Raw genomic sequence first — 21446 nt, forward strand, 5'->3', positions numbered from 1 at the left:
GAGAATATGTCTGCGGATCCTCAATCTTCCATGAGCTTGCTTCGGTTTCTTAAGCAGGCTTCTCACTATGCCTTGTCGCAGACTCGACAAAATCAGGTAACATACGTCCTTGGGAACCCTTCGGCAGACCTAGACTCGATCATCTCCGCCATTTTATTTTCATATTTTGCGAGCTCCAGCAAAATACTTCAGCGAGCAAATCCAGTTTCTCGCCAGTATGTTCCCATCATCAATTTACATGATGTCCCATCGGGTAGGGAAGTAGGAAGATTACGCCCTGAATTCGTCACGGCATTGAAACTTTCGACGAATGAAGGCGAGGATGGTGAAGGGTTGTTGTTGAAAGAGAATATTTTAACTATTGCCGATTTGAGACAGCGACTCCACCATAATAGATCAGGGTCTGACGCTCCACGGGACATGGACGTGTTCATGGTCGATTGGAATGCACTGCCGGTAATGGCGAGTGGTATCCGTGGAATTGAGGGTATCTCTGCCGCCCATAATGATGATGATGATAATATTCGAATCTCGGTGAATGGGTGCATTGACCACCACGACGACGAAAAGTTTGTTTCGCCGGATGTGGGGATGCGATGCATCCAAACTGGTGTAGGAAGTTGTACGTCTCTCGTCGTTCGTGAGCTACGATCCCTTGGGCTATGGAAGGATACCCCCGTTCCTGCGCAGAATGAAATGGTTAAGGATGCAGCTTCCCCGCAATTCAACGATGGGCTGGCCTTAATATACGAGTCTCAAGCCGCGAAGCTCGCATTGGCGGCTATACTTGCGGATACAACGAACATGACGAACAAAGATAAAGTGTCAGATGTTGATCGTGTGGCAGTATCATTCCTTGAAAATAAGATCAAGCAAACGCAGGACCGCAGTTGGAGTCGTGACGAGTTTTTCCAACAGATTATCGAAGCGAAGAATTCCAGTGTTGATAGACTAACCATAGACGAAGTCTTGGGAAGAGATTACAAGGACTGGATCGACCAGGTCCCCGCAGCGGGTGGATCTCCTGGAGATATCAAAATCGGAATATGCAGCGTGGTGAAGCCGCTTTCTTGGCTTGTTTCGAAGGCTGAACAAGAGGATGGAAAGTCCAACTCCTCTCAGCCGTTCTTCGATGTATTACACGGTTTTTCCCGGACCCGGAATCTTGATGTGGTTGCCATAATGACTGCGTACACTCTTCAACCGGAACACAAGTTTAATCGTGAATTTCTACTGTGGGTTCTCAACCCGGTACATTTGCAGGGTCTGGAAAACTTCGAACTGTTGGCAGTGGATGAGCTTCAGCTGCAAAAGTGCCCGAGTGTTGATATACAAACGCATTCAACCATGGACCAGGCTTCAATCCGCATATGGAACCAGATGGATGTGTCGAAAAGCAGGAAGCAAGTCGCCCCGTTATTGAGAAATGTCATGGCTAGAAAGTTGGAGTAAAAGTGCATATTTCTCTCATAACAATGGTTTAGCTTGACCTTCTAGCCGGCCGAAATATGCACCGTGCTACAACAGCGACTACCTATTTATAACTCAAGGACATGATGTTATGAAACACGTCGAAGGAAAATCCTTTGCAAAACTACCAGCTTCTTAGCTTAGCGAGGCCATCCTTGCAAGGTAATCGTCCTAAAACAAAATTTGTATTAAAATCGCTATTGATAACAAGAACTTAAGGGTAGAATTCATCCACTAAAAACAGAACGAGATTCAAAAATGGACGGCAGTGAAAAGACAATCATCCAATGGTACTCACTCATCCACATGGGTACATACTCCAACATCAAGCCATCCATCCAAACTGACATCTATCATGTCAGATTGAACAGAGTGCGGAAATCTGGTCGTGCTCAGTCATCTGCTCATTTCAACAAACCTCTTTCTTCCAAAGGAAGGGAAAAAAAAAAAAAAAAAAAGGTTGAAACAACATTGAAACACAATAAGGAATGGACATGTCAACTTGCCCGCGCGCGAAGGAAAAAAGGACAATCCACTTTTTGCACCATGTAGAAAAGATATCGGGGTATAAAACCACCTGTACATCCCAAGTAAGGAGCACACTTGCGCCAATCGCCAAAAGGCTAATTAATACGCTCCAAAACAAAATTCAATCAAGAAAACGAACGCCAGAGGAACGAAGGGATATGATTCAAACACATTCCCATTCCCCCCAAACGCACCACCTAGCACTCCGATCCGCAAGCACCAATCCTCTCCAAACGCCTCGCTCGCTAACTTTAATAACCGTTTCCCAAACACTTCCATCGGGAGTACCATCATTGGCCCACTCAGTTGCCGTGCTTGTCGTAATCATATGGTCCGCTTTTCTTGAAAGTCGTAAAATCTTGCCCGATGGTGTCTGTACCGCTAGTTTTGCTGGCTTCTCACGCGACACGTGGCTCTTACTACTCGCAGAAGTAGTGGATGCATTCGAAGCGGTAGCTATAGACGACACCATGCTAAGGGAGCTTGAAGGTCGGGCAAACGGGTTTGGAGACACACGACCACTCACCTCGCTAAAGCTTGATGTTGTGGAAGGCGAGTAAGCCGGATGTTGGCGAACCGCAAAAACGAAGGTATTGTTAATAGCCAGTCGGACACATTGCGGTTGTATGACATATAAGTCGTGTCGTTGGGCGTGGGGTGTTGGATGGCGAAGAATAAAGTCATAAGGAGGATTCTCACCAGTGTGAATGATGGGAAGAGCAAAAGCCAGCGGATGCGGAATATCTTTTGATGAATGCATGAGGCCTTTCTTTCCAGCATAAACCTTCAATACGCCTTGACCCTCGTCCCCGGGTAACACAGCTTTGATTGTGAATCGCTTTTGACCGCGAAACCAATCCGGCTGCGCCAACGCTCGCTTCTTTACCACGTCCCCGCTCTCGAAACGATCACCGTCCACGTCATGCGCGAAAGCAATGGCTTCGACCTCTGCAGCGCATTCAACATCGGGCGGAACATTAATGCGAATCTGTACCGTCTCTAGCCCATTGATCTGGACTAAACTGGTATCATAGCTTGGCAGGTGAAGGCCATTCTTAAAGAAGGCAGGACAAGCACATGGAAGTGAGAGAAGAATTTCGGGAGCAATGGGAGGGCAAATATGCTGTTGCTCGGACATCACAGGCACATGGCTGTAGCAGATTTCCATTGGGCGTGCCAAGAAATACCAGCTGTCAGCAGCTTGAGAGTTCGCACTCGAATACAAGGACCGGCGCGGATGCGTCGGGCTGGCCAGGGAGCAATCCATAATTCTCCATTCACCGTCAATAAGAACCGCGTTCCACCAGTGATTTGCCTTCGATAGACTATCGAAATCTATAACTTCACCTGGGGTCTTCAGGTACCCCCTGACAACCTCAGCGTGGATACCAACAGCAGCGCACATTTCCATCACCAATACTGCAACTTCATGTGGGCAGCCTCGCTTCATTAGAATGACCCTTCTCAGATCAACATCGCAGTCTAGATCATCGTCCCATGCAATCTTCTCGCCAACCCAAGTAAAAATAGCACGCAGCCGTTGTGCATCGCTCCGATACGGGCGGCAAACATATCCTTGGGCTAAGCTCACAGGATTCATCATTGGTGGCAAGCTCGTGATGAACCGCGCACTTTTGTCCACTAGCTGCAGATTCACAGTGTTCCAGTTAGTTGGTTCAGCAATTGGCAGACCATCAATACCCTCATCTCCTTCCCCGATTTCATGAAGATCAGTCACAGGGGCTATCACAGGGTATTCCATCATTTGGCAACGTTCTGCTCGCTCAATAAGCTCATTTCGGCTGGGAGTAGTAGCGCGATTGACATCTCTTCGAACCTGTACCCAATCGTTTGCTCCAATACCCATCTCTTTTGAAGCATCCTTTCCGTGTCGAGTAGGAGACAGTGAAGAAATGCCACCCTGGATAAGATTTTTCGTGGGGGATGATGGTCGCGATATTTGACCTGAAGCTATGTTGCTTCTTGCAGTTGCAGCCCCAGTTTTTGCCGACTCGAGGATTTTCTTCAAGAATCCTGTCTTCTTTGTTTTGGGGGTTGTAAGGCCCCCAAGTAGACCCGGCGAATCGTTTCCCTTACTATATTCAGACCACCCCATTGCTGAAGTAGCTCCCTGACGAGAATCGTGGCTTGGATGATACGATATCCCTGTCAAAGGAGTCTGCGGCCTACTGCTGCTAGATTTGCCTCTCTCGAGGCCATAGATCCCTCGGGATAGAGGACGGTTCAATGGACTTGCGGGTCTATCTTTTGACATGCCATACACCTTGGACCGTCGCGCAAAACTGGCCGCACTTGTGGCGCTAAACCCCCCGGCCGACGTACCACTCATCAAACTTTGGCTCGTTAATCCGGTACTCGTGGTGCTGTTTGTTGCGACACTTTGGACACCGCTCGATGAGTTTGTCGTAGTTGATCTCGTAGTATGTGTGCGTCCAAGATACGCGCTGTTAAGCTCGCTAATGGATTTTCTGTTTCTAAGCGATCGCTGTCGCTGGGACATGAACCCTTCGTTCCCCCGAGAATCCTTCTTCGGCGGTGAAGGCGGTGGAAGATGGAGCTCATCTTTGTTTTCCTGTGCATGGAGTTGTCGCAACCGACTCTCCATTCTTTCGACGTAATTGCCGAGCTGTGGGGGGCCATCATAGTCTCGATTGAAACTATTCTGCTGGTAGTCAAAATCATGCTCCCGGAAAGGATCATGACCCCCAAGGCCCAGAGAAGTTAGAGGGCGCTCAGCATGGCCTTGTGCACTATGTTCGTGTATTTGTTCATAGGCATCCGGAGACCAAGGTTGAAAAGGGGAGCGACCACGGGGAGGTTCCGGCGAAGGGTCGCCACGATGAAGGCCCATATCATGCAAGGAGGTCATGACGTCTTCAATTGCGTCCCTCAGTGGTGATGGAGTGTTGCCATGGATGGGTGACTGGGGGTAAGGAGACGGAGTCCTTGGAGGATAGTTATCCTGCATTTGGTGATAGTACTGAGGCTGGGGCGACACAGACCGTCTATGCAAAATTCTGTGAGGAGGCGGCGGTGGAGGCGGCGGAGAATCATTGGGTTCCGCGACGGGTGGCGGCGGCGGAGCGGGAGAGATAGCACGTGGCGGCGGGCGAGCGGGAGCTTCATTCCGCCTTGTTGTTGGTGTGCGATCCGGATCCCGTGATTTGCGCATTGATTGTTTTTGAGCTACTGGTGTTTTCAGAGGCGATTCGACCGGAGTCGATTGCTTGGACAGCGTTCCTGAGGGCCCGACAACCTCTTTGTAACCCTGAAATGGCTTTCTGAAGACCGTCTTCTGTTTCTTCGGTCCGCCAGCAGTGGAATTTGACGGAGTGACTTGTGCGCTAAGCGGCAGAGGGCTCACAGAGCGACTCAGAGGCACGAACCCTTCGTCGAGGACCTTGACGAAATTCGATGGAAACACTCCCACCATTCGTCGATCGCGCTTCAACCGGCCGGTCCACCACGATCCATCTCCGGCATTGAGACATTCGATCAAGTCTCCTTCCACAAAGCCTAAGTCACGTTTTGTTTCGCCTCCCCACGAATATATGGCCCTACACCAACAGGGAAATTTCGTAGGTAACTGCGGTGCTTCGGGAGCCATTGGGGGCGGTCAGGAAGGTAAATCGGAAGGAAAATGGAAGGTCGTAACACTAAGGGGTGAAAACAAAACACGTAACATAAAGCGAGCGACTGTCAGGAGGCGAGAGATCATAAACACCAGGCGTGCTATCGGCTGAATGGCATGGCAGGTACAAAAGGGTACGTATCAGCCGACGATAAACAGCTCCAGATAACGAGTGACAAGGGGGGGAAGGTGAAGAATTGGAAGAAAAGAAGGAAGAGACAAGAGAGAATATAAAGTGGGCGAGTCATAGGGTTCATACGAATGACCTCCAGGCGCATCAAGACAGGAGAATTAACTGCAGCCGAGATCTAGTCGTCATGACTGCGCTGCTTGGTGGTGAATTGTTGGCCAGCGGCGGCGATGCTGCTGGCGGTGGTTGGTCGGGAGCCGGGGTCACGGGGCTTTGTTTACTCTGCGCTGTTTTGGGACTAGCGCCGGCTTATCGATAAAGCTGCCTTCCAGTAGGCTATTTTTAGTTCTCCTCCAAGTGTGACTTCATATCCATTTTCTTCCTTTTTTTTTTTTTTTTTTTTTTCCTCTTCTTCAAAAAGCCCGCGTGTTCTCTCATATATATATATATATACCCTTTCGACGAGGTTGGGTTCATACAACACAAGAGGTGAATGACACCACGCTTTCCATGGTTGGGCCCGCAGAGCCAACGGACGCCCCGTGGTACTTTCATCCATGGTTCAGCCCTTCCACATCGCCAAATAGCCGCTGCTCGGCCTGCAGTACCCACTCCGACTGCTTCCTGATATCGTCCACGCAAAGTACCCCTGTCTCGCAAAGGTAATGGTCGATGTAGTTTGCAGGCACCCACTCAAAATACACATTTCTCACCCTCACCATCTCCTTCCATGCCTTTTGCGAAATGCATTCTTGCGCCTGCGGACTCCAGGCATTCACAAGCTCCGTCGGATCATTATCTTCTTCCTCGTGCTCATCCATCCTCCCTGGCTTGGCAACTTTCTCAATATCCGATAACGCGATGACCACTGCTTTATTTGACACGCTCTTCGCGCACAGGACTGCGGGGAGGCTGCCCGTTTTATTGCTGATGTCTCCAGATCCAGAGATCCGGTCGGCTCCAAGAAGGACAATGTCGGCGTCTCTTGCGAGAATTGCGACGCTAGCATCGGATGCAAGCTGGATTTTTAGATTATGGGTACATCCCTTGCCAGCCGCCTGGGCCGCCAGTATTCTTGCGAGTTCTGCTCCTTCGCATAGTGGACGAGATTCCATGATGCGTAGATCTATCATGAGCTCTTGTCTGTTTCCGGGTGAATTCGAACCTTTTTCGAGCTCAAGCATTGTCATCAAGGCTTGTTTAATGGTGGAACTTAGACTCAGTGTTAAAATGGTCACTCTGCGCTCGACACCTTCAGCAAGAAACTTGTCTCGAATAAATTGTCGTAAATTCCACCCAATTTGTCTTTGCCCTCCGTCCACTCTGTCACGCAGATACTCTTCCATTGCTTGGACTCGTTGACCTATCAATTCGTTACCTGGCCCTGCGGCCGCAGCACTTCCCGCTTTAGCTTGCTTCTCCAGAACGTTAAGGATTGCCACCGTAATTGCAGCCCCCATACTCGGTCTTCCATAGGTAGAGATAGCCCAGCCAGCCTTGCGAACTGCATCCCACCATAGTTGAGATTTATCCTTGTGGTCTATTTTCTCTCCCGGCCTCGATCTCTCCCCGGTCAGCCCGCTTTCAATTATTCTTGCGATCCGTACTAGTGAGGCCACCGCCTTTGTGGCCAATTCCTTTGCCCCACTGGTATGGTCATTCCGCAGCTCCCGAATGCCCTCGATCAGCTTCTCTTGCGCTTCCGTATGCCATTGCGCAGTCGCAGGCGAAGGATAACCCTCTCCTTGCGACCGGAAAATCGATATCGGGGGCAAATTGGGAAGGCCGGAATATGGCCCTGTAGGAGCATCGGTCGGCGTCTTTGTGCACATTGCTCGGTTAAGTCTATACACAGGACGCAAGTGTGACTTCTCTAAAAAACAGAATCTCAATGCGGCCATAAGACGACGTTGTCCAGAGAAGAAAATTATCCGTGACGGTCAATGTGTGGTCTTGCGAAGAAGCGCAACAACGGTACCTCTGTGTCCACCACTCTTTTCAAGTCTTGGTTTATGTAAAGTCGCCAAGCGGACATCTAAGTTACCAGAGAAGTAAAACCGACGGAATGCGCAGTAGAAGCACCAGCTCTTCCAAATTTCTCCAATGGACCCCTGATCTCACTACGAAGACAAATCCTACATTGAAAGCACACATTCAACCGAAAAGGAGGGGGTATATCCATGGAGCAAAAGATATTCTGGATGTCGAAAATGCCAGTGGACATTCATTCACTACCAGCAAGGGAACCATCCTCAGCCAGCCTGGGAGAACAAGCTGGAGTTACGCTATGATGCCCACGATGCCCTCGCTGCTCTTGATATCAGCAGATGCGGGTGGGGATCCGTCTCTCGTCCAATAAACCTGCGCATCTCCGCCAAGACTGTTCGGCTTCACCACCGCGTCTCAGACGTGCAACATCGCCGCATCGTCCTCATCTCGCACTCCGTTGAACCCCGGGTTTCATGCCAGCCTATTCTCGGCCAGCGCCCTTATTCACGAAGAAACAGAAAACTGTGAGAAACCACCACTAGTGACGCTCAAGCATGGCAAGCGTCTCTAAGCAACCACCCCCTTGACCTCCTGTCTGACCAGCTTCGCGGACTTGAATTTCAGGCTGCAATATTTCCTCTTGCTCTAGCTACCATTTCGGCTAGCAAGGGAAAGGACAGTCCCTCTTTTTTTCTTTTTTCTTTTTCTTTTTTTTCCTTGTCTGAGAATTTACTCTCGCCTAACCGTTCTCCTTTTCCCCTGCGCTTATACATACAAACGCCGGTCACACCAAGCAAAGGCACATACGCAGTAAGCTTCTACCAAGCCGTTCTTCCTGACTCCACCAAAATGGCGAGCAGGGGATTCCAGGTACCTCGCCTGGGAGGAGCATGCAGCTGCTTGCATCATAGCGACCACTTTTAGGAGTGCGACTGTCCCTGCTTCAACCTCACGGGCCCAGTGCACCATTGACCTCCGATAGATGTATTCTTGCTGCCTTGGCCATCATTTCGATTTATATTTATGAGCCTATATTCTACATTATCTCTCTTTCCTATGAAGAAGAGTATGTTCATGAATTTTGAAACTCGAAATCTCTTGTAATTATTCTTGGTTCCCGCTGCTGGCTCGGCATTGTTCTGCTTCTTAACCTATACCTTTTACCACTTCCATTCAATAATTTCGATGGTGTTTTCATCAGGTGATTCCCCGGATGCTATCCGGAACCACTTGATTGCTTTCATTGGAGAGTTTGTGGGGACATTCATGTTCCTCTTCACTGCGTTTGCAGGTACTCAGGTTGCCAACGAGAAAACTGGTCCCGGAGTGGATAGCCTTCTTTACATTGCAGCTGCCTTCGCCGCTTCGGTAACTGTGAACGCATGGATCTTTTTCCGCGTCAGCGGTTCGGCCTTTAACCCCGTTGTGAGTGAAGCTCTATGGGGATATATTCCTTTTTGTGCAAATATCTCATTGTGGATGTTACTAGGCTTCCCTTTCGCTATGGCTTCTTGGTGCAATATCCCTCGCGAGATTTGGTGTGGCAGCTCTCGCTCATATGGCGGCTGGCATTGCGGCCTCGGCAGTTGTGGCAATCCTATTCCCAGGTCCTCTTACCGTTCAGGCCCGGTTAGGACCTGGAACAACTGTCGTGCAAGGCCTCTTCATCGAGGCTTTTTTGACCGCCCAGTTGATGATCGCTGTCCTCATGCTGGCTGTGGAAAAGCAGCGGGCCACATATCTAGTCCCTCTTGTGGTCGGCATTGCTGTTTTCATTTGCGAAATTGCTGGTACTTCTACGCTCGTCGGTCAACAATTATCATTGAGACTAACGCTTGGATAGGTGCCCGCTATAGTGGAGGAGCCCTCAGTCCGGCTCGTGCCTTTGGGCCCGATCTTGTCTTGGGTGACTTCGCTCCATACCATTGGATATATTGGGCTGGCCCGACCCTTGGCTCCCTCGCTGCAACTGGGTTCTTCTATCTTCTAAAGATGCTCAAATATGAAACCTGTAACCCGGGAGCGGACTCCGATGGTCTGGAGCGCTTTGATGGCCTAGATTCCAAAGTATAACTGATTATCCTTATGAATATCCTCAGAGGTCGATCACAATTCAGACGCATAGGAAAATGGGCGGTGCAAAAGGGGACTCTAATTCTATCCATATGGTGTTGACATCGGCTGATGCTAAAATTTTTGGGACATCAATCCTTTCCATGATTTTTACTCCGTACATATTGTCACATCTTCAAATTTATATTATTGGACAATCCCCAAAAACTGTTTCAATCGGATTCATTCCAAAACATTAACCACTTGAACGACTCCACTATGCTCTATATACAACATCTTACAGAGCACAAGACAAGAAGATGAGGTAGCTTATTCACAACAAGCATTGCTTCGCCACTCCTTGCATCTCTTGGAAGCCAAAACAAGCTCGAAACCTTTCCTGCTCTGGCCCCGGAAGAATGTGGCGCCACTTTTAGCGCGAGTTGCGCGATTAAAAACAGCGGTTGTTTGACAATTTGATCTACTCGAGGTTCTCGGCGCAGTCACATCTTCCGGAAGCCGAGACTACATTTAGCCACTGCAGCAAGAATTATCAAACCTACCCTCCGAAGTCTTTCTTCAGGCTCCAAAGTTTTAAATACCCATTATGCATAGGAAACCCTATTATTGCTTATTGTTTTCCATGATAGGCCCAACCTCAACGGATCAAGAACCCAGATGGAGTGCTCAGGGGTATTTACACCCCACTCATATGAATCATGAAATCACCACTGAGCAGGAGCCTATGTATACAAGGGAATGTTAAGTTTATGTCTGCATCACAGCTCTTAAAGATAGTTTCATTGGTATAAGCCATACTGGTTTTCTGTCAACCCAATTCCAAAATAAGAGAAGAAAAGGAGACAGCTTGAGAGTTCAATAAGCAAAAGCAGCAAAAGCCCCAACATCAACATTTACAGAGGAATATCCCCATATTTGTACCCATTCATGTATAGACAAACGATATTTATGGTTCTACACGGAACCGCAGCACACTTCCTCGCCCAATGGTGTTTGAATTTGATCCCGAATTTGGTGCAGGACTCGCAGGACGACTTGATCCAGCAAACTTGGGGCTCCGTGGCTGAGTACTCGTAGACCTCGTAGTTGGTCGATTTTTCCTCAAATCCCGAATCTCCTCCTCTTTCATCATTAGGAGCTTTTCTCGTGTCATAAGCGAGTTTTCCAGCTCCCGAATCCGATCGAGGTGTTGTTGTTCGTTATTTTGTTCTCGGAGCTGTTTTAATTTAGCTGCTTCGCCGTTACACTTCCGTTCTAATTCCTCAACTTGTTCTTTTAGCTGGCGCACTTCAATGCCAGACTGGGCAGCGGCGCTCGACGCATTTTGATATTGCAATCGGGTAAATTCGGATTGTGAGCGCTCCTGTTGAGCTGTCCGCTCCAAGTTTGACTTTTCCTGAGATAATTTCCGAATCTCCTCTCTAGCAATCTCTAGATCAGCAGCCAAGCCTCCGCCGGCTTTAACAATATCTCGAGCCTCCTGGAGTTCTTTGGTCAACTCAGACCTTTCATCCTTAAGTTTGTTTATTTCCCCCTTCTGTCTTTCAATCCGGGTTTCCGACTTCTTGGCAGATTCGGCAGACTGTTCGAGTTCTCGGCGAGTCTTATGATATAGTTCATTTTTTGATTCGTAACGATGTTGAAGTTTGGCAAAGTTTGTTTCCATCGCCCGTAAGCGTTTTCTGGCATCCGCCAAGGCGGATCGCAGCTCATTTATTTGGAGTATAGCGTCGCTATCCCGTTCGACCTGGACGTTCAAACGACTAGCTTCCTGGTTTTCTTGGCTTGGGCCCTTGACTGAATCACTAATATGGGTTATGTCTTGTAGAGGCGTCGTTCTCTGCCGCTTTGATGAGTTCGCCGCATCATCTCCCTCATCATCCTAACCTATGAGTCAGCATGCTAGCCGGTTTAAAGCCGACATATAACCTGAACTCACCAGCCAGCGCTTTTGCCTTGAAACAGACATTGTACGTAATTCCTCCGGCTCCAAAGAGGATGCTTGGTCTGGGGTTAGAATCTCCACTGTCTCAACGTCCGCAAGAGGCCATTCCCTTGTGTCTGGATCGGACATAAGGTAGCGAAGAGTTTCCTCAGCGTTTTCCTGAACCCCAAGCGCATCATCCTGAAGATCGCCAGCGATGCTGCTGTAAGAATTTGTATACTGGACAAGCAAGCGAAGTCTGTCGAAGTCACAGCATTTGGGTAAGCAGAGTGCAATGTGCTCGGCGGTGTTGGAGATAATGAGCCTGATAGCAGGAACAAGGCGACCAGAAGAACCTGTAGTTCGCAGTTTACGAACGAGTGGATCATCTGCACTGAAAGCGTTATCCAGCGCAACAATCACTGTTGGGTCTTTGTAGGATGCAGCTGGAGATTTATCCCCCGCTGTGAATATCTGAAAACTGAGGTGGCGAGATACAAACACCAGTTGCTGGTTCCCAGGTTCCTCAGAGGGAACAAGATCCAATTGCTTTCCAAGAAAATACTTTCTCATAATATCAACGGCTGCACCAGGTTTTACCATAACAATCACATGGATAGCTCGTTCCAAAGGATCTTCTAAAACTGCGTCCATGAAGTAACTGAGAAATTGAAACTTGGAGCTTGAGTATTCCGCCCATGATGCTTCTTTTGCAACATCAAGAGGACCGCTGCTAGGCTGATCCGGCAAATTCAAATCAGGATGAGTGGTAATATTATTGAGCTGTTCTATCATTCGTTGCATCTGAAGTGCCAGTGAACCGACCTGTATTTGATTAGAGACTTGGATAAATGAGGGTCAGAAACATACGTCAACTTCAACAGCTGTTCCTTCTGCACATGAAGCACTGGCCATAAATCTGCGAATGCATTTGCTTGCTTCTCTAAGCGTACGATCATAGTCGTCCTTCACCCTAGAATCCATAGAGAGTGGAATAACAAATTCGAAGGGGCCTAGGGAAATCCCTTTGTGCTCTTCGATTGCTTGTTCCTCTCTTTTGCCTTCCTGTTCGAACTGTTGAGTAGCCAGCTCTAATGATGCCGCTGGTGTAGACAAACTGGTTGTGTCAATCAGCCTTGCCCCAGTTTCTCCCAACAACGCCGGTTGCTCAGGGTTATAATGGAGTGCCTGTGGGGCGACGAATGAAACTGGCGAATCGGTTTGATGATCTTCCCTGACCGGCGGCTCTTTATCATGACGGACACTTAAAGGTATGACTCCCTCCGAGGTAGCTGGAGGTGCAGACGCTTCGATGTCTCCGGCAGAGGAGGGCGTTTCGCTCTCTGTAAGGCTTTGTAATGGTTTAATACTTGCGCGCTCCGCTGCTCGAAGGTATCTCATCCTTTCCAGGTAACTTGTTCCCGGATTAGTACGTGCAGCTTCAGCCACGCTCTTTGCGGGTTGAGGAGAACCATTGCTAGATGATTCTTCCATAGTGTACGACGGATGTTCGGAACTATGCGGTGAATTTTTCAGTTGCTTGGGCGATTTTCTTGTGATAAAGATGTATAGCTTGCTCCTTGCTGCAGGAGGGGGCTGATTTCAAACCCAAATCGGCTTCTATCGCTATCTTGAACTGTCTTCGACAGTCGTGATTTCGAACTGGGGCCCTGGGATACGGAAATTGATTCTTCGATAAAGGGATGTGAGCCTAAGTGTTCCCCCGCGATTGTCGAATTGCTATAAACGGTTTCCGGTACTATACTTAGTCCGTCGGATAACGCCTGGCGGCGATACGGCGTTTTCCAAGCTTAGCGTGTCTCATCAGTAACAAAACAATGGACAATAGCGACGGGAGTTTCTTACCAAATAAATTATCAGACGTGTTATTCGAGGGAATTAAAGGATCAAATTGAGAGGTAGATAATGGACCGCTGTCTGAGAGTAAGTCCTCTATCCTCTCCTCTATCCAAAGTTGCGACAGAGGTGTCTCCGCAACTTCCTAAGAGAACGTATGGGCACGGATTTGTTTAGTAGTTGGTAGATTTTGGCGTTGGAAACGTGGTGTTAATGAAAGAGACTGGGTGGTGCCCCCGTAAATTGAAGGGAGCCTCGAAGGCCGCTTTTTCGGAGAACGTGTGCGAGGAGAGATCAGACGATAATCTCTTGCCGAGCTATTACCGGAAGTAGTCAATGATTGTCGATCGAGCGAATTGGCTTGCTGTGACAGATCAATGACCTGGTACGACGCTTCAGCTGGGTCTTCAGACCGAGACAATCCACCAGTTGCTTGGAAAGGCTGCAATGAATTTTCAGGACTGTTTGATGAAACTCCCGCTTGTGTAAACTGATGAGGTGAATTGGCTAACTCAGGCGAACTGGTCCAATTCTCAGCCCCTGATTGTGAAAGTGGCCTTTGGTGTTGGGGAGAAAAGGTACCAGAAGACTGTGTTGCTAGGCTGTATGGAATTTGATAAAAAGAATTTGTACCTAATGATCCCCCTTGATCAGAAATTGAAGAATAAGATTGCTGCGTGGACTGGGGGGCAAAAACGTTGCCACTGTTCAATGATATCTGGCTTCCGGAATTGGAGGCAGAGAGCGTTGAGGATGGAGAAGATTGAGATAGAGAATTGATATAAGACAAGTGACAGTTTCGAAGAGGATGTTCTCTGCGATATCTGTCGGCAGCTTGGTATCGGTTATTTTTCTTTAACTCCCATGCATGCACAGCAGCGTCATTCACAAAATGCTTGGGTTCCTGGACAATGAAAGGAAATTCAGATTAGGAAGATTCCAGAATCAGGTATAACAGCTATTACAGAGGCTTGCAGAGAATAGATGATAGAAATATTCTATCAGTCCGGGTGCGCTGTCTGGATGATGCCAAACTTACCCAAGATGGGTCATAATCCCTTTCCCATGCAATTAAATATTTGTCTCTTGACTCCTCAAGAATGCACTTGATAGGATATTCAGTATCACTGAGATTGGATTCTATATCAGTAGCTTTTGGCGTACGGAGTAGACAGATTAGTATAAGGTATGCCTGTGGCGTAAATACTGGTCAAGTGGATGTAGTAGTTATTGAAAGCCGGCAAAAAATGGCAGATGGGGTGCGGTGACATACATGGAGATGCATGAATGGGATCCTGAGTTCCCATTATGATTCAACAGATTCCAAACAATAGCACCCCATTTTATATGAACAAACCAGAGAAACCTGCTCTCAAAACACAAGGTTAGTTAGGGGATTGGTGTGTGGTGAGGAACGATCACCGTGCGTTGGAGGCTATTTATGACGGCGCTTTCTGCACGTGACCATCCTGACTTTTGCTGTGAAAGTGCTAATCAGTTCAGACAGCCAACTGACAGCGCGGAGAAAAATTGAGTGCAAGGTTAGTTCTCATCTCATATCTAGAGGAACAAATCAAGCACTATTATATCATGGAATTTTCTAGGTATACCTGTTCTGCTGAGCATAGTCTCATAAACCTTATCAGCTGGGATGTAGTGGACAAGTGCCCTTAGAAGCAAAAAACTGGGGATAGATAGGCTGCGGAGTACGCGTGCTGAGATGGCATTGATCCAAAACTAAGTATTATTATGTCTTTGAGCTACAAAACATCCACCTTTCCGGGAATAAATCTAGTCTACTCTAAATGCAGGCTGAACCAGTAACCCAGGGAGTGAAGACGATTATGTGATCTAACCTGTCCATTGCTCTCTCTTCCAGCCTTCAAAATCGAACCCAAGATCTTCCGGAACGCAACAAGAATGTCTTTCTTCACCCCGTGCCGCGAATGCTTGCTTGATCTGTGTGAATCGTGATCTCAACCACTTTTCCTTCTCGCCCCAACACGGGCCTTCTTTACCTTGCCCGTTGCGGGTGAGGCTCGGTCTTGTCTCCGCACTGGCGGCCCAATCGTGAAGGAAATTTAGATACTCAGCGTCAAGCGGGTAAGCAAGGACATGGAAACTCTTTCCAGCGCCCTTTGCTGCCACATTAGACCGTTCCCATTCATACATATCTTCTTTTGCAGGAAGAGCGAGTCTTCCGGATAGCACGCGCGCAAAGACCGCACTTTGGGCTTCTGCCACAGGAAACGGAATGACTTTCTGGTTCAAAACCGGAAACACGAGCGTCGGGTGCTCGATATAGAACATGTGTTGGTATACCCGGAGTGCTCTGCTGCCATCTTCCACCACTGGTGGATCAAGGGTCGAAAGAAATGGAAATGAATAAAGGTATCCGGTGCAAAAAACAATTGCGTCGACGCTCTCCTCTATTACGCCGTTAGCAAACCGCACTGCGCGATTATGTCTCCCAGGTGGTAAAAATTCTTCTATCGGAGGATATTCTGTTCTATCATCGGTGGCTTTGGATGTAAAGTACGATTCTGATCTTGAGGATGAAAGTAATGGCGCACGGCAAACCCTGCTGATCTGAGCGCCAATATCAATTCCGGATGCCGAATTCCCCACCACGATGACCTTCTTATTTCGGAATGCCTCTGAAGAGCAGTAGGATTTGGAGTGCGATATAATGCCGGGGTAAGAATTGTGCCATGCTGATATTCCAGGAATCGAAGGGACGTAGGGCACATTATAATGACCATTTGCAACCACAACCGCATCGTATATATCCGTTCGGGATACACCCGATCTTAAATCTTTTCGCGTAACCGCCCAGGTACCAGCTAGTCTATCCTCGAGTCTAACATCCACAACTTGGATTTGGAACTGAATCAAATGTTTAACCGCTTGGCTGTATTCTTCTAGATAGTGAAACACAGTCTCAAACTTTGGAAAAAGTTGGGTATCCTTCGCAAAGGGCAGATCCGAATAATGCATCAAAGTGTGCGGAATATTAGTCTCAAGGCGATTGTATAGCGGGGAAACAAATGTCGCAATTTGTTCGGACGTCTCGGGGCCATCATACGATCCTTGTGAATGCCAAATAGGTTCCTCGACGGGGAGATTCGCATTTTCTTGAGGAATCGGGATTGATAACCGAGCTTTGTCGCTCGCAGGCGAGTAATTCCAAACGCCACCGACCCGATTACGTTGTTCAAAGATGTCGATCTTATCGAAGCATTTTTCTGCAAGCAGATACCTGTGCTGTGAGTCAAAATTCATTCACTCTATCAAGGGGGAAGATTTGCGCGTATCAGGCATACTTTGCTGCCGTCAGCCCGCCCGCACCGGCTCCAACAATGGCGACCGTGCGAACATGAGGAAATCTTTGAGCCATTTTCACCGGCTGGCCTCTCCAGCAAGCAGCAATGTTAACCTGCAGCCACAGAATCTCGTCGAGGTTCAGCCATAGTTGCTGGCAACACTGGGCGCGCAATTCGGCACGCCAGATAAGCAGCAAGCAAGGATGGCCAGCTTTCACCCCGCGTTCGGCGTCGGCATCGGCATCCCGGAATAGCATCACCGCCAAGATATAACTAATTAGTCATCAATTAGCGGGCCATGACATCATCGCACTCACCAGCCACTACGCGCCAAGGCTTGTCGCGTGTCAGTCACGTGATTTATTTTATTGGCGCCTGGCGGGAGCTTCAAGACACTGAGGATGGCGGAAGTTTTAGCCACGACGGAGATTTGTCTTTCAACGGGTCGAGACCGTTTGAAAATGCAATAATACTAACTATGCATGTTTCCAGCTTTGGAATCTCAGAATGGCCGAGTTACCGCCATCGTCGTTCCCCTCTACCGCGACACCTATCGCCAGCCTCTCACCTACCATCCAGGACGTAAAGGAACAATATGTCCGCGCGGTTGTGATACTCCTGTGGCCGTTTTCGTCGTCATCTAAACAGTGTAGTTTACTCCTTTCAGAACCGGACTTTCGGCTCCGAGGCCTAAAAGGCCAAGTCAAAGCCGTTTTCCATAATGGCGCGGCATCGGCAGTTGCCGAGTCCAAAATTGCGATTGGTGACATCGTTCGTTTGAGTCTCGATGGCGTGAAATGGAAAAGCACGGATAATGGAAACTCTGACTTGACACGAGAGCTTGGCTGGGATCTTGAATTTGACAACCGGGTTTTGCTTGAGGTCAGTTTCTCCTAATTAGCAACCGCGCCTGATGTTGAACAAAGGATAGATCCATCGCGACTCTAAACCCTTGGGCACTGTCGATTTTAAATACCTAACAAACGAGGTTGCAGGCGAGGTGCTGCAGGGTGTATTGGCTGTGACGCCTGCCGTGAGGCCTCGCTCTCCCTCTGCTTCGAATGCAATCCCAAATGTCTGGTCGTCTCCAGCCTTTGCCCAGTCGCTTACGTCCTCGATGATTGCCAATACAGCCGAAGAGGACGGCTTCATATTAGGCAGGGGCAGGAAACGCACTAAGTTCGGCAGGTTAAGCAGTGAATGGACTTACCTAGATTCCCCCCCAAGTCCAATCGAAGTCGACGCTGCAATATGGCAGGACGGACTATTAGAAGATCAAAGTGATAGGGGGGATGTTTCTATTGCTTCATCTTCTCCCAACATGGCAGATGAGCTCCCTAATCTTGCACATCCTCATCTCGAAACCCCGCGTCAGCCTATTGAATCACCCGAATTACCTGTTTCTGCTGACGAAATTAACGGCCTCAAAGAAGAGCCTGAGGTTAGCCATATTGAGCAAACGGCCAGAATGCCTTATATTCTGGAATCCAGTCCCATTCCAACCGGCTGCCTTTCACCCTCCATTCGGCGCACTCTTGAAAGCAACCCTGAAGCGGAATCGCCTGGTGTACCCCCCACATTGGAGAATGCGGGAAAAGATGAAGTTTACAACCCGTCTGATATCGACGTCTCGGATGATATGATGACTGGATTACAAAAGCGCACAGAACCGACGCCCGAAATCACACAACCGCCACCAACAGCTCTGCAAGGTATTCCCACATCACCAATAATTTCCAGCCCTTCACCCCATGAAACGAAAGAGCCCATGGAAGGCAGCGCCAATAGCGAAGCTGAGAGTGAATATTCTTTGCCCGCAACATCCGAGGAAATGGAAGATTTTGTGGAAAATCAATCTCGTGGTACGGAGGATTCAGAAATTGGTGCCGAGGGATCTGAGGCAGAAGCAACATCGGAAAGTGTTCCAGAACCACATGGACTAAAGCCAGCGCAGGCCCACGATTGGGAATATTCCGAATCTGAAGTTCCTTGTGAAGAAAGCCAATCTCCTGTCTCTTGTGCATCAGCAATTGACGAACATGGGCTGCCTTCGAGTGGTGATTCCGAGGAGTACGAAATCCAGGGAGATTCTTTTAGTAGGACACCTTATTCTCAGGAGGTTATCATTCTAGATAGCGACGAAGAAGAAGCGGGAGCCGGTCGTTTGATCACTTCGCAACGATCCGACAGCAGTCAGCACGAAATTGAGGTTGAACCCGAAGAAAGCAATGTTTCTGGAAGTTTGAGCGCTGGAATAGAATCTGAAACATGCCGAAGGGCGGTGATATCTCTATCGGATGACACTGAACAGGTGGCCGAGTCCTCAAGTTTTATAGGCTCACAGGGAATTTATCGTCAGAATCTTTCTTCTTTCTCGACCCGGGAAACGATGGGAGGTCACGGGGAAGTTCCCGCTCCTCCAGTGGAACGTGAAATAAGACCTCGCCCGGAGTCTTCAATGGTCTTAGAGTCACACACGTTTCCCATCGACCCGTCGTTGCTTCTCGACGGCACGGGGCATGGTAGTATAGCCATCGAACCACCACTGCATGGCAATCACCGCCCGATAACTCCAAGCAACACCCAGGAATCCCGGATTTCATTTTACGAGCTACAAATGCCAAGTATGCATGCCGTTCACCCTCTACCAACTCCGGAATTTTCACAAGAGGGACCAGTCTCGAGACCTTCATTATCGGAGTCCCTTTACGCTACTGAGACCGAACCAACGTTCAATTCGGTGCTAGAGGGCTCCTTCGAGGTTTCGCGGCCTCCTGTAATGCACCTTCAAGAAGAAGCTTTGCCACATCGCAGTCAATTCGACGAAGTTGGTGCTTCAGCTCCAGCGGCGGACTCTATGGTCAGTCGGCATGAAGCTTCGACTGAAGAAAGGGAAGTCGAAATTTCTAGTAAAGCTTCCACGCAGTTTCATACTCCCGAACCCACAGTGGAGGTGTCCAGTCCAGTATTGGAGATCCCGAGAGAGCGCGAGGGTCTACCCGGAAGCCATGTGGCGGGTCTCCGTACGAAACTGTCCTACTTTTGTCCTTTATCACTTCTCGTGGGGAATTTCAATCAATCCGTTGATACCATATCGGTTGTTATTTCAGCATCGCCTCTCTCACGAGCCGGTCGTCGTCCGCGTGACCACTTCATAACATTGCATATTACAGATTCGTCCTTGGCTGGAGATGTTATATGTGCACAGATTTTTTGCAAGACCAAGGCCCTCTTGCCCACTTGCACCGAAGGCGATGTCATTTTATTGAGAAACTGCAAGGTGCAGAGTATTGACCATAAGATGATGCTGAATAGTATGGATGATAGTTCTTGGGCTGTCTTCGTACAAGGGGCCGCGGAGAATGTACAGGTTAACGGCCCACCCGTTGAATTTGATGAAGAAGAGCGGAATCATGTTACCGGCTTGCGCCAGTGGTATATGGACAGCGGTGGAGCCCTAGTAGCGAAGAAAGGGGCACGGTCGAGGGAGGGTGGAAGTGTGGAAACAAGCAGCAGTATTGCACCCAGCGAGAGCGGCAGTGTCTCGAGTCGTGGTCGTGGGAATATATTCAAGAAGTATCGCCGAAAGCGGAAATCCACTCCTCGACGAATAACTGTGCATGAACTGCGAGGTGGTAGACGGTACTTGGATGTTGGCTCGCCGTCTGACAAGGAGAGCATCCATGAATTGAGAGATGGCACAGTCTATGCTCATCTATAAAGTGCATTTGGAGAATGCAACGCGTTGTGATTTGGATAGAAGATACCCCAGCAGTGATTGGATTTTTCGGATTAGCAGATCGCATCTTTGGGTGGCGTTTTATCTTGACAGATACTCCGTACTCCGCTATGTTTTTGTCCCACCAAGTTTAACCCAGCATTTTGTTCTACAGACATGGATTAAATTGGATATGTTATAAGGATCTACAGACTCAAAGGAAGCAGTTCAATATCCAAACTCCGTACATACCAATACAGTGAATTGTAGGCGGGCTAGTGAGAGACAAACCCAACTGTCGCCCCTATTTCGAGATGCCAGCAACCGGTTATTTATCTATAAATGCCAAACACAAGTAGGTCAAGGTATATCCGGAGTTTAATTCTAATATAGGCAGATGTAGTCAGTAATTCTTTTTCACACATACGCGTGACGGAACGATCGATTAGGCAAATACGGTCAGACTTTGCCATTCCTCTCCTCACGCTCGACCAGCAGCATGCAAACCTAAAGGATAAAGCACGAGTGTAGAAGCGGTTGAGCACATTGGATTACCAGAGCTGTATAACTTCTTCATCCCGATTTCAAGACTGGAAGGAAATATAAAACAAAGACTGACATTGAGAAGCCTATCACCCGGCATGGGATGGGCTGATTGAGGTATGTACTGCAAATTTTGTAATATTCTTAGGTGTCAAAAAACGCGGCATCTGTCCCTTCTCTCAGGTCATCAACATATCATGGGAAGCTCAAGCACGATGTCGAGCCCTCGTGATGATGGT

The 21446-nt window shown here is 48.4% G+C and overlaps 7 protein-coding genes across 7 annotated transcripts; 3 read left to right on the plus strand and 4 right to left on the minus strand.

The window, feature by feature from the left end:
- Positions 1-6: 6 nt before the first annotated feature.
- Positions 7-1452, plus strand: PPX1 (Exopolyphosphatase; the record flags this gene model as incomplete). The annotated part of the gene is made up of 1 exon (XM_003069786.2): positions 7-1452. One exon carries the CDS (start codon positions 7-9, stop codon positions 1450-1452), a length of 1446 nt encoding a protein of 481 aa, XP_003069832.2.
- A 472-nt stretch (positions 1453-1924) lies between these two features.
- CYK3 (cytokinesis protein 3) lies at positions 1925-5626 on the minus strand (the record flags this gene model as incomplete). The annotated part of the gene is made up of 1 exon (XM_003069785.2): positions 1925-5626. The coding sequence occupies one exon, from the start codon at positions 5624-5626 to the stop codon at positions 2162-2164; it is 3465 nt and encodes a 1154-aa protein (XP_003069831.1). The 3' UTR covers positions 1925-2161.
- A 613-nt stretch (positions 5627-6239) lies between these two features.
- Positions 6240-7612, minus strand: D8B26_006219 (uncharacterized protein; the record flags this gene model as incomplete). The annotated part of the gene is made up of 1 exon (XM_003069784.2): positions 6240-7612. One exon carries the CDS (start codon positions 7610-7612, stop codon positions 6332-6334), a length of 1281 nt encoding a protein of 426 aa, XP_003069830.2. The 3' UTR covers positions 6240-6331.
- A 1251-nt stretch (positions 7613-8863) lies between these two features.
- D8B26_006220 (uncharacterized protein) lies at positions 8864-10045 on the plus strand. Its single transcript, XM_003069783.2, has 3 exons — positions 8864-9194; positions 9259-9559; positions 9613-10045. Exons 1-3 carry the CDS (start codon positions 8955-8957, stop codon positions 9840-9842), a joined length of 771 nt encoding a protein of 256 aa, XP_003069829.1. The 5' UTR covers positions 8864-8954; the 3' UTR covers positions 9843-10045.
- Positions 10046-10614: 569 nt separating this feature from the next.
- On the minus strand, positions 10615-13260 carry D8B26_006221 (uncharacterized protein; the record flags this gene model as incomplete). Its single annotated transcript, XM_003069782.2, has 3 exons — positions 10615-11724; positions 11782-12591; positions 12637-13260. 3 exons carry the CDS (start codon positions 13258-13260, stop codon positions 10789-10791), a joined length of 2370 nt encoding a protein of 789 aa, XP_003069828.1. The 3' UTR covers positions 10615-10788.
- A 2047-nt stretch (positions 13261-15307) lies between these two features.
- D8B26_006222 (uncharacterized protein) lies at positions 15308-17203 on the minus strand (the record flags this gene model as incomplete). The annotated part of the gene is made up of 2 exons (XM_003069781.2): positions 15308-16882; positions 16947-17203. 2 exons carry the CDS (start codon positions 17201-17203, stop codon positions 15475-15477), a joined length of 1665 nt encoding a protein of 554 aa, XP_003069827.1. The 3' UTR covers positions 15308-15474.
- Positions 17204-17453: 250 nt separating this feature from the next.
- Positions 17454-20667, plus strand: D8B26_006223 (uncharacterized protein; the record flags this gene model as incomplete). The annotated part of the gene is made up of 2 exons (XM_003069780.2): positions 17454-17828; positions 17878-20667. The coding sequence occupies 2 exons, from the start codon at positions 17454-17456 to the stop codon at positions 20665-20667; spliced, it is 3165 nt and encodes a 1054-aa protein (XP_003069826.1).
- Positions 20668-21446: the final 779 nt, after the last annotated feature.

Source organism: Coccidioides posadasii, chromosome 3 (assembly GCF_018416015.2).
Source record: "Coccidioides posadasii str. Silveira chromosome 3, complete sequence".
In the NCBI taxonomy this organism is placed as follows: Eukaryota; Fungi; Ascomycota; class Eurotiomycetes; order Onygenales; family Onygenaceae; genus Coccidioides; species Coccidioides posadasii.

Coding starts and splice junctions, on each gene's coding strand:
- D8B26_006220 (XM_003069783.2), top strand. CDS start 8,955: ATGGTGTTTTCATCAGGTGATTCCCCGGATGCTATCCGGAACCACTTG. Junction 9,195..9,258: donor GTTCGGCCTTTAACCCCGTT/GTGAGTGAAGCT, acceptor GGATGTTACTAG/GCTTCCCTTTCGCTATGGCT. Junction 9,560..9,612: donor TTTCATTTGCGAAATTGCTG/GTACTTCTACGC, acceptor ACGCTTGGATAG/GTGCCCGCTATAGTGGAGGA.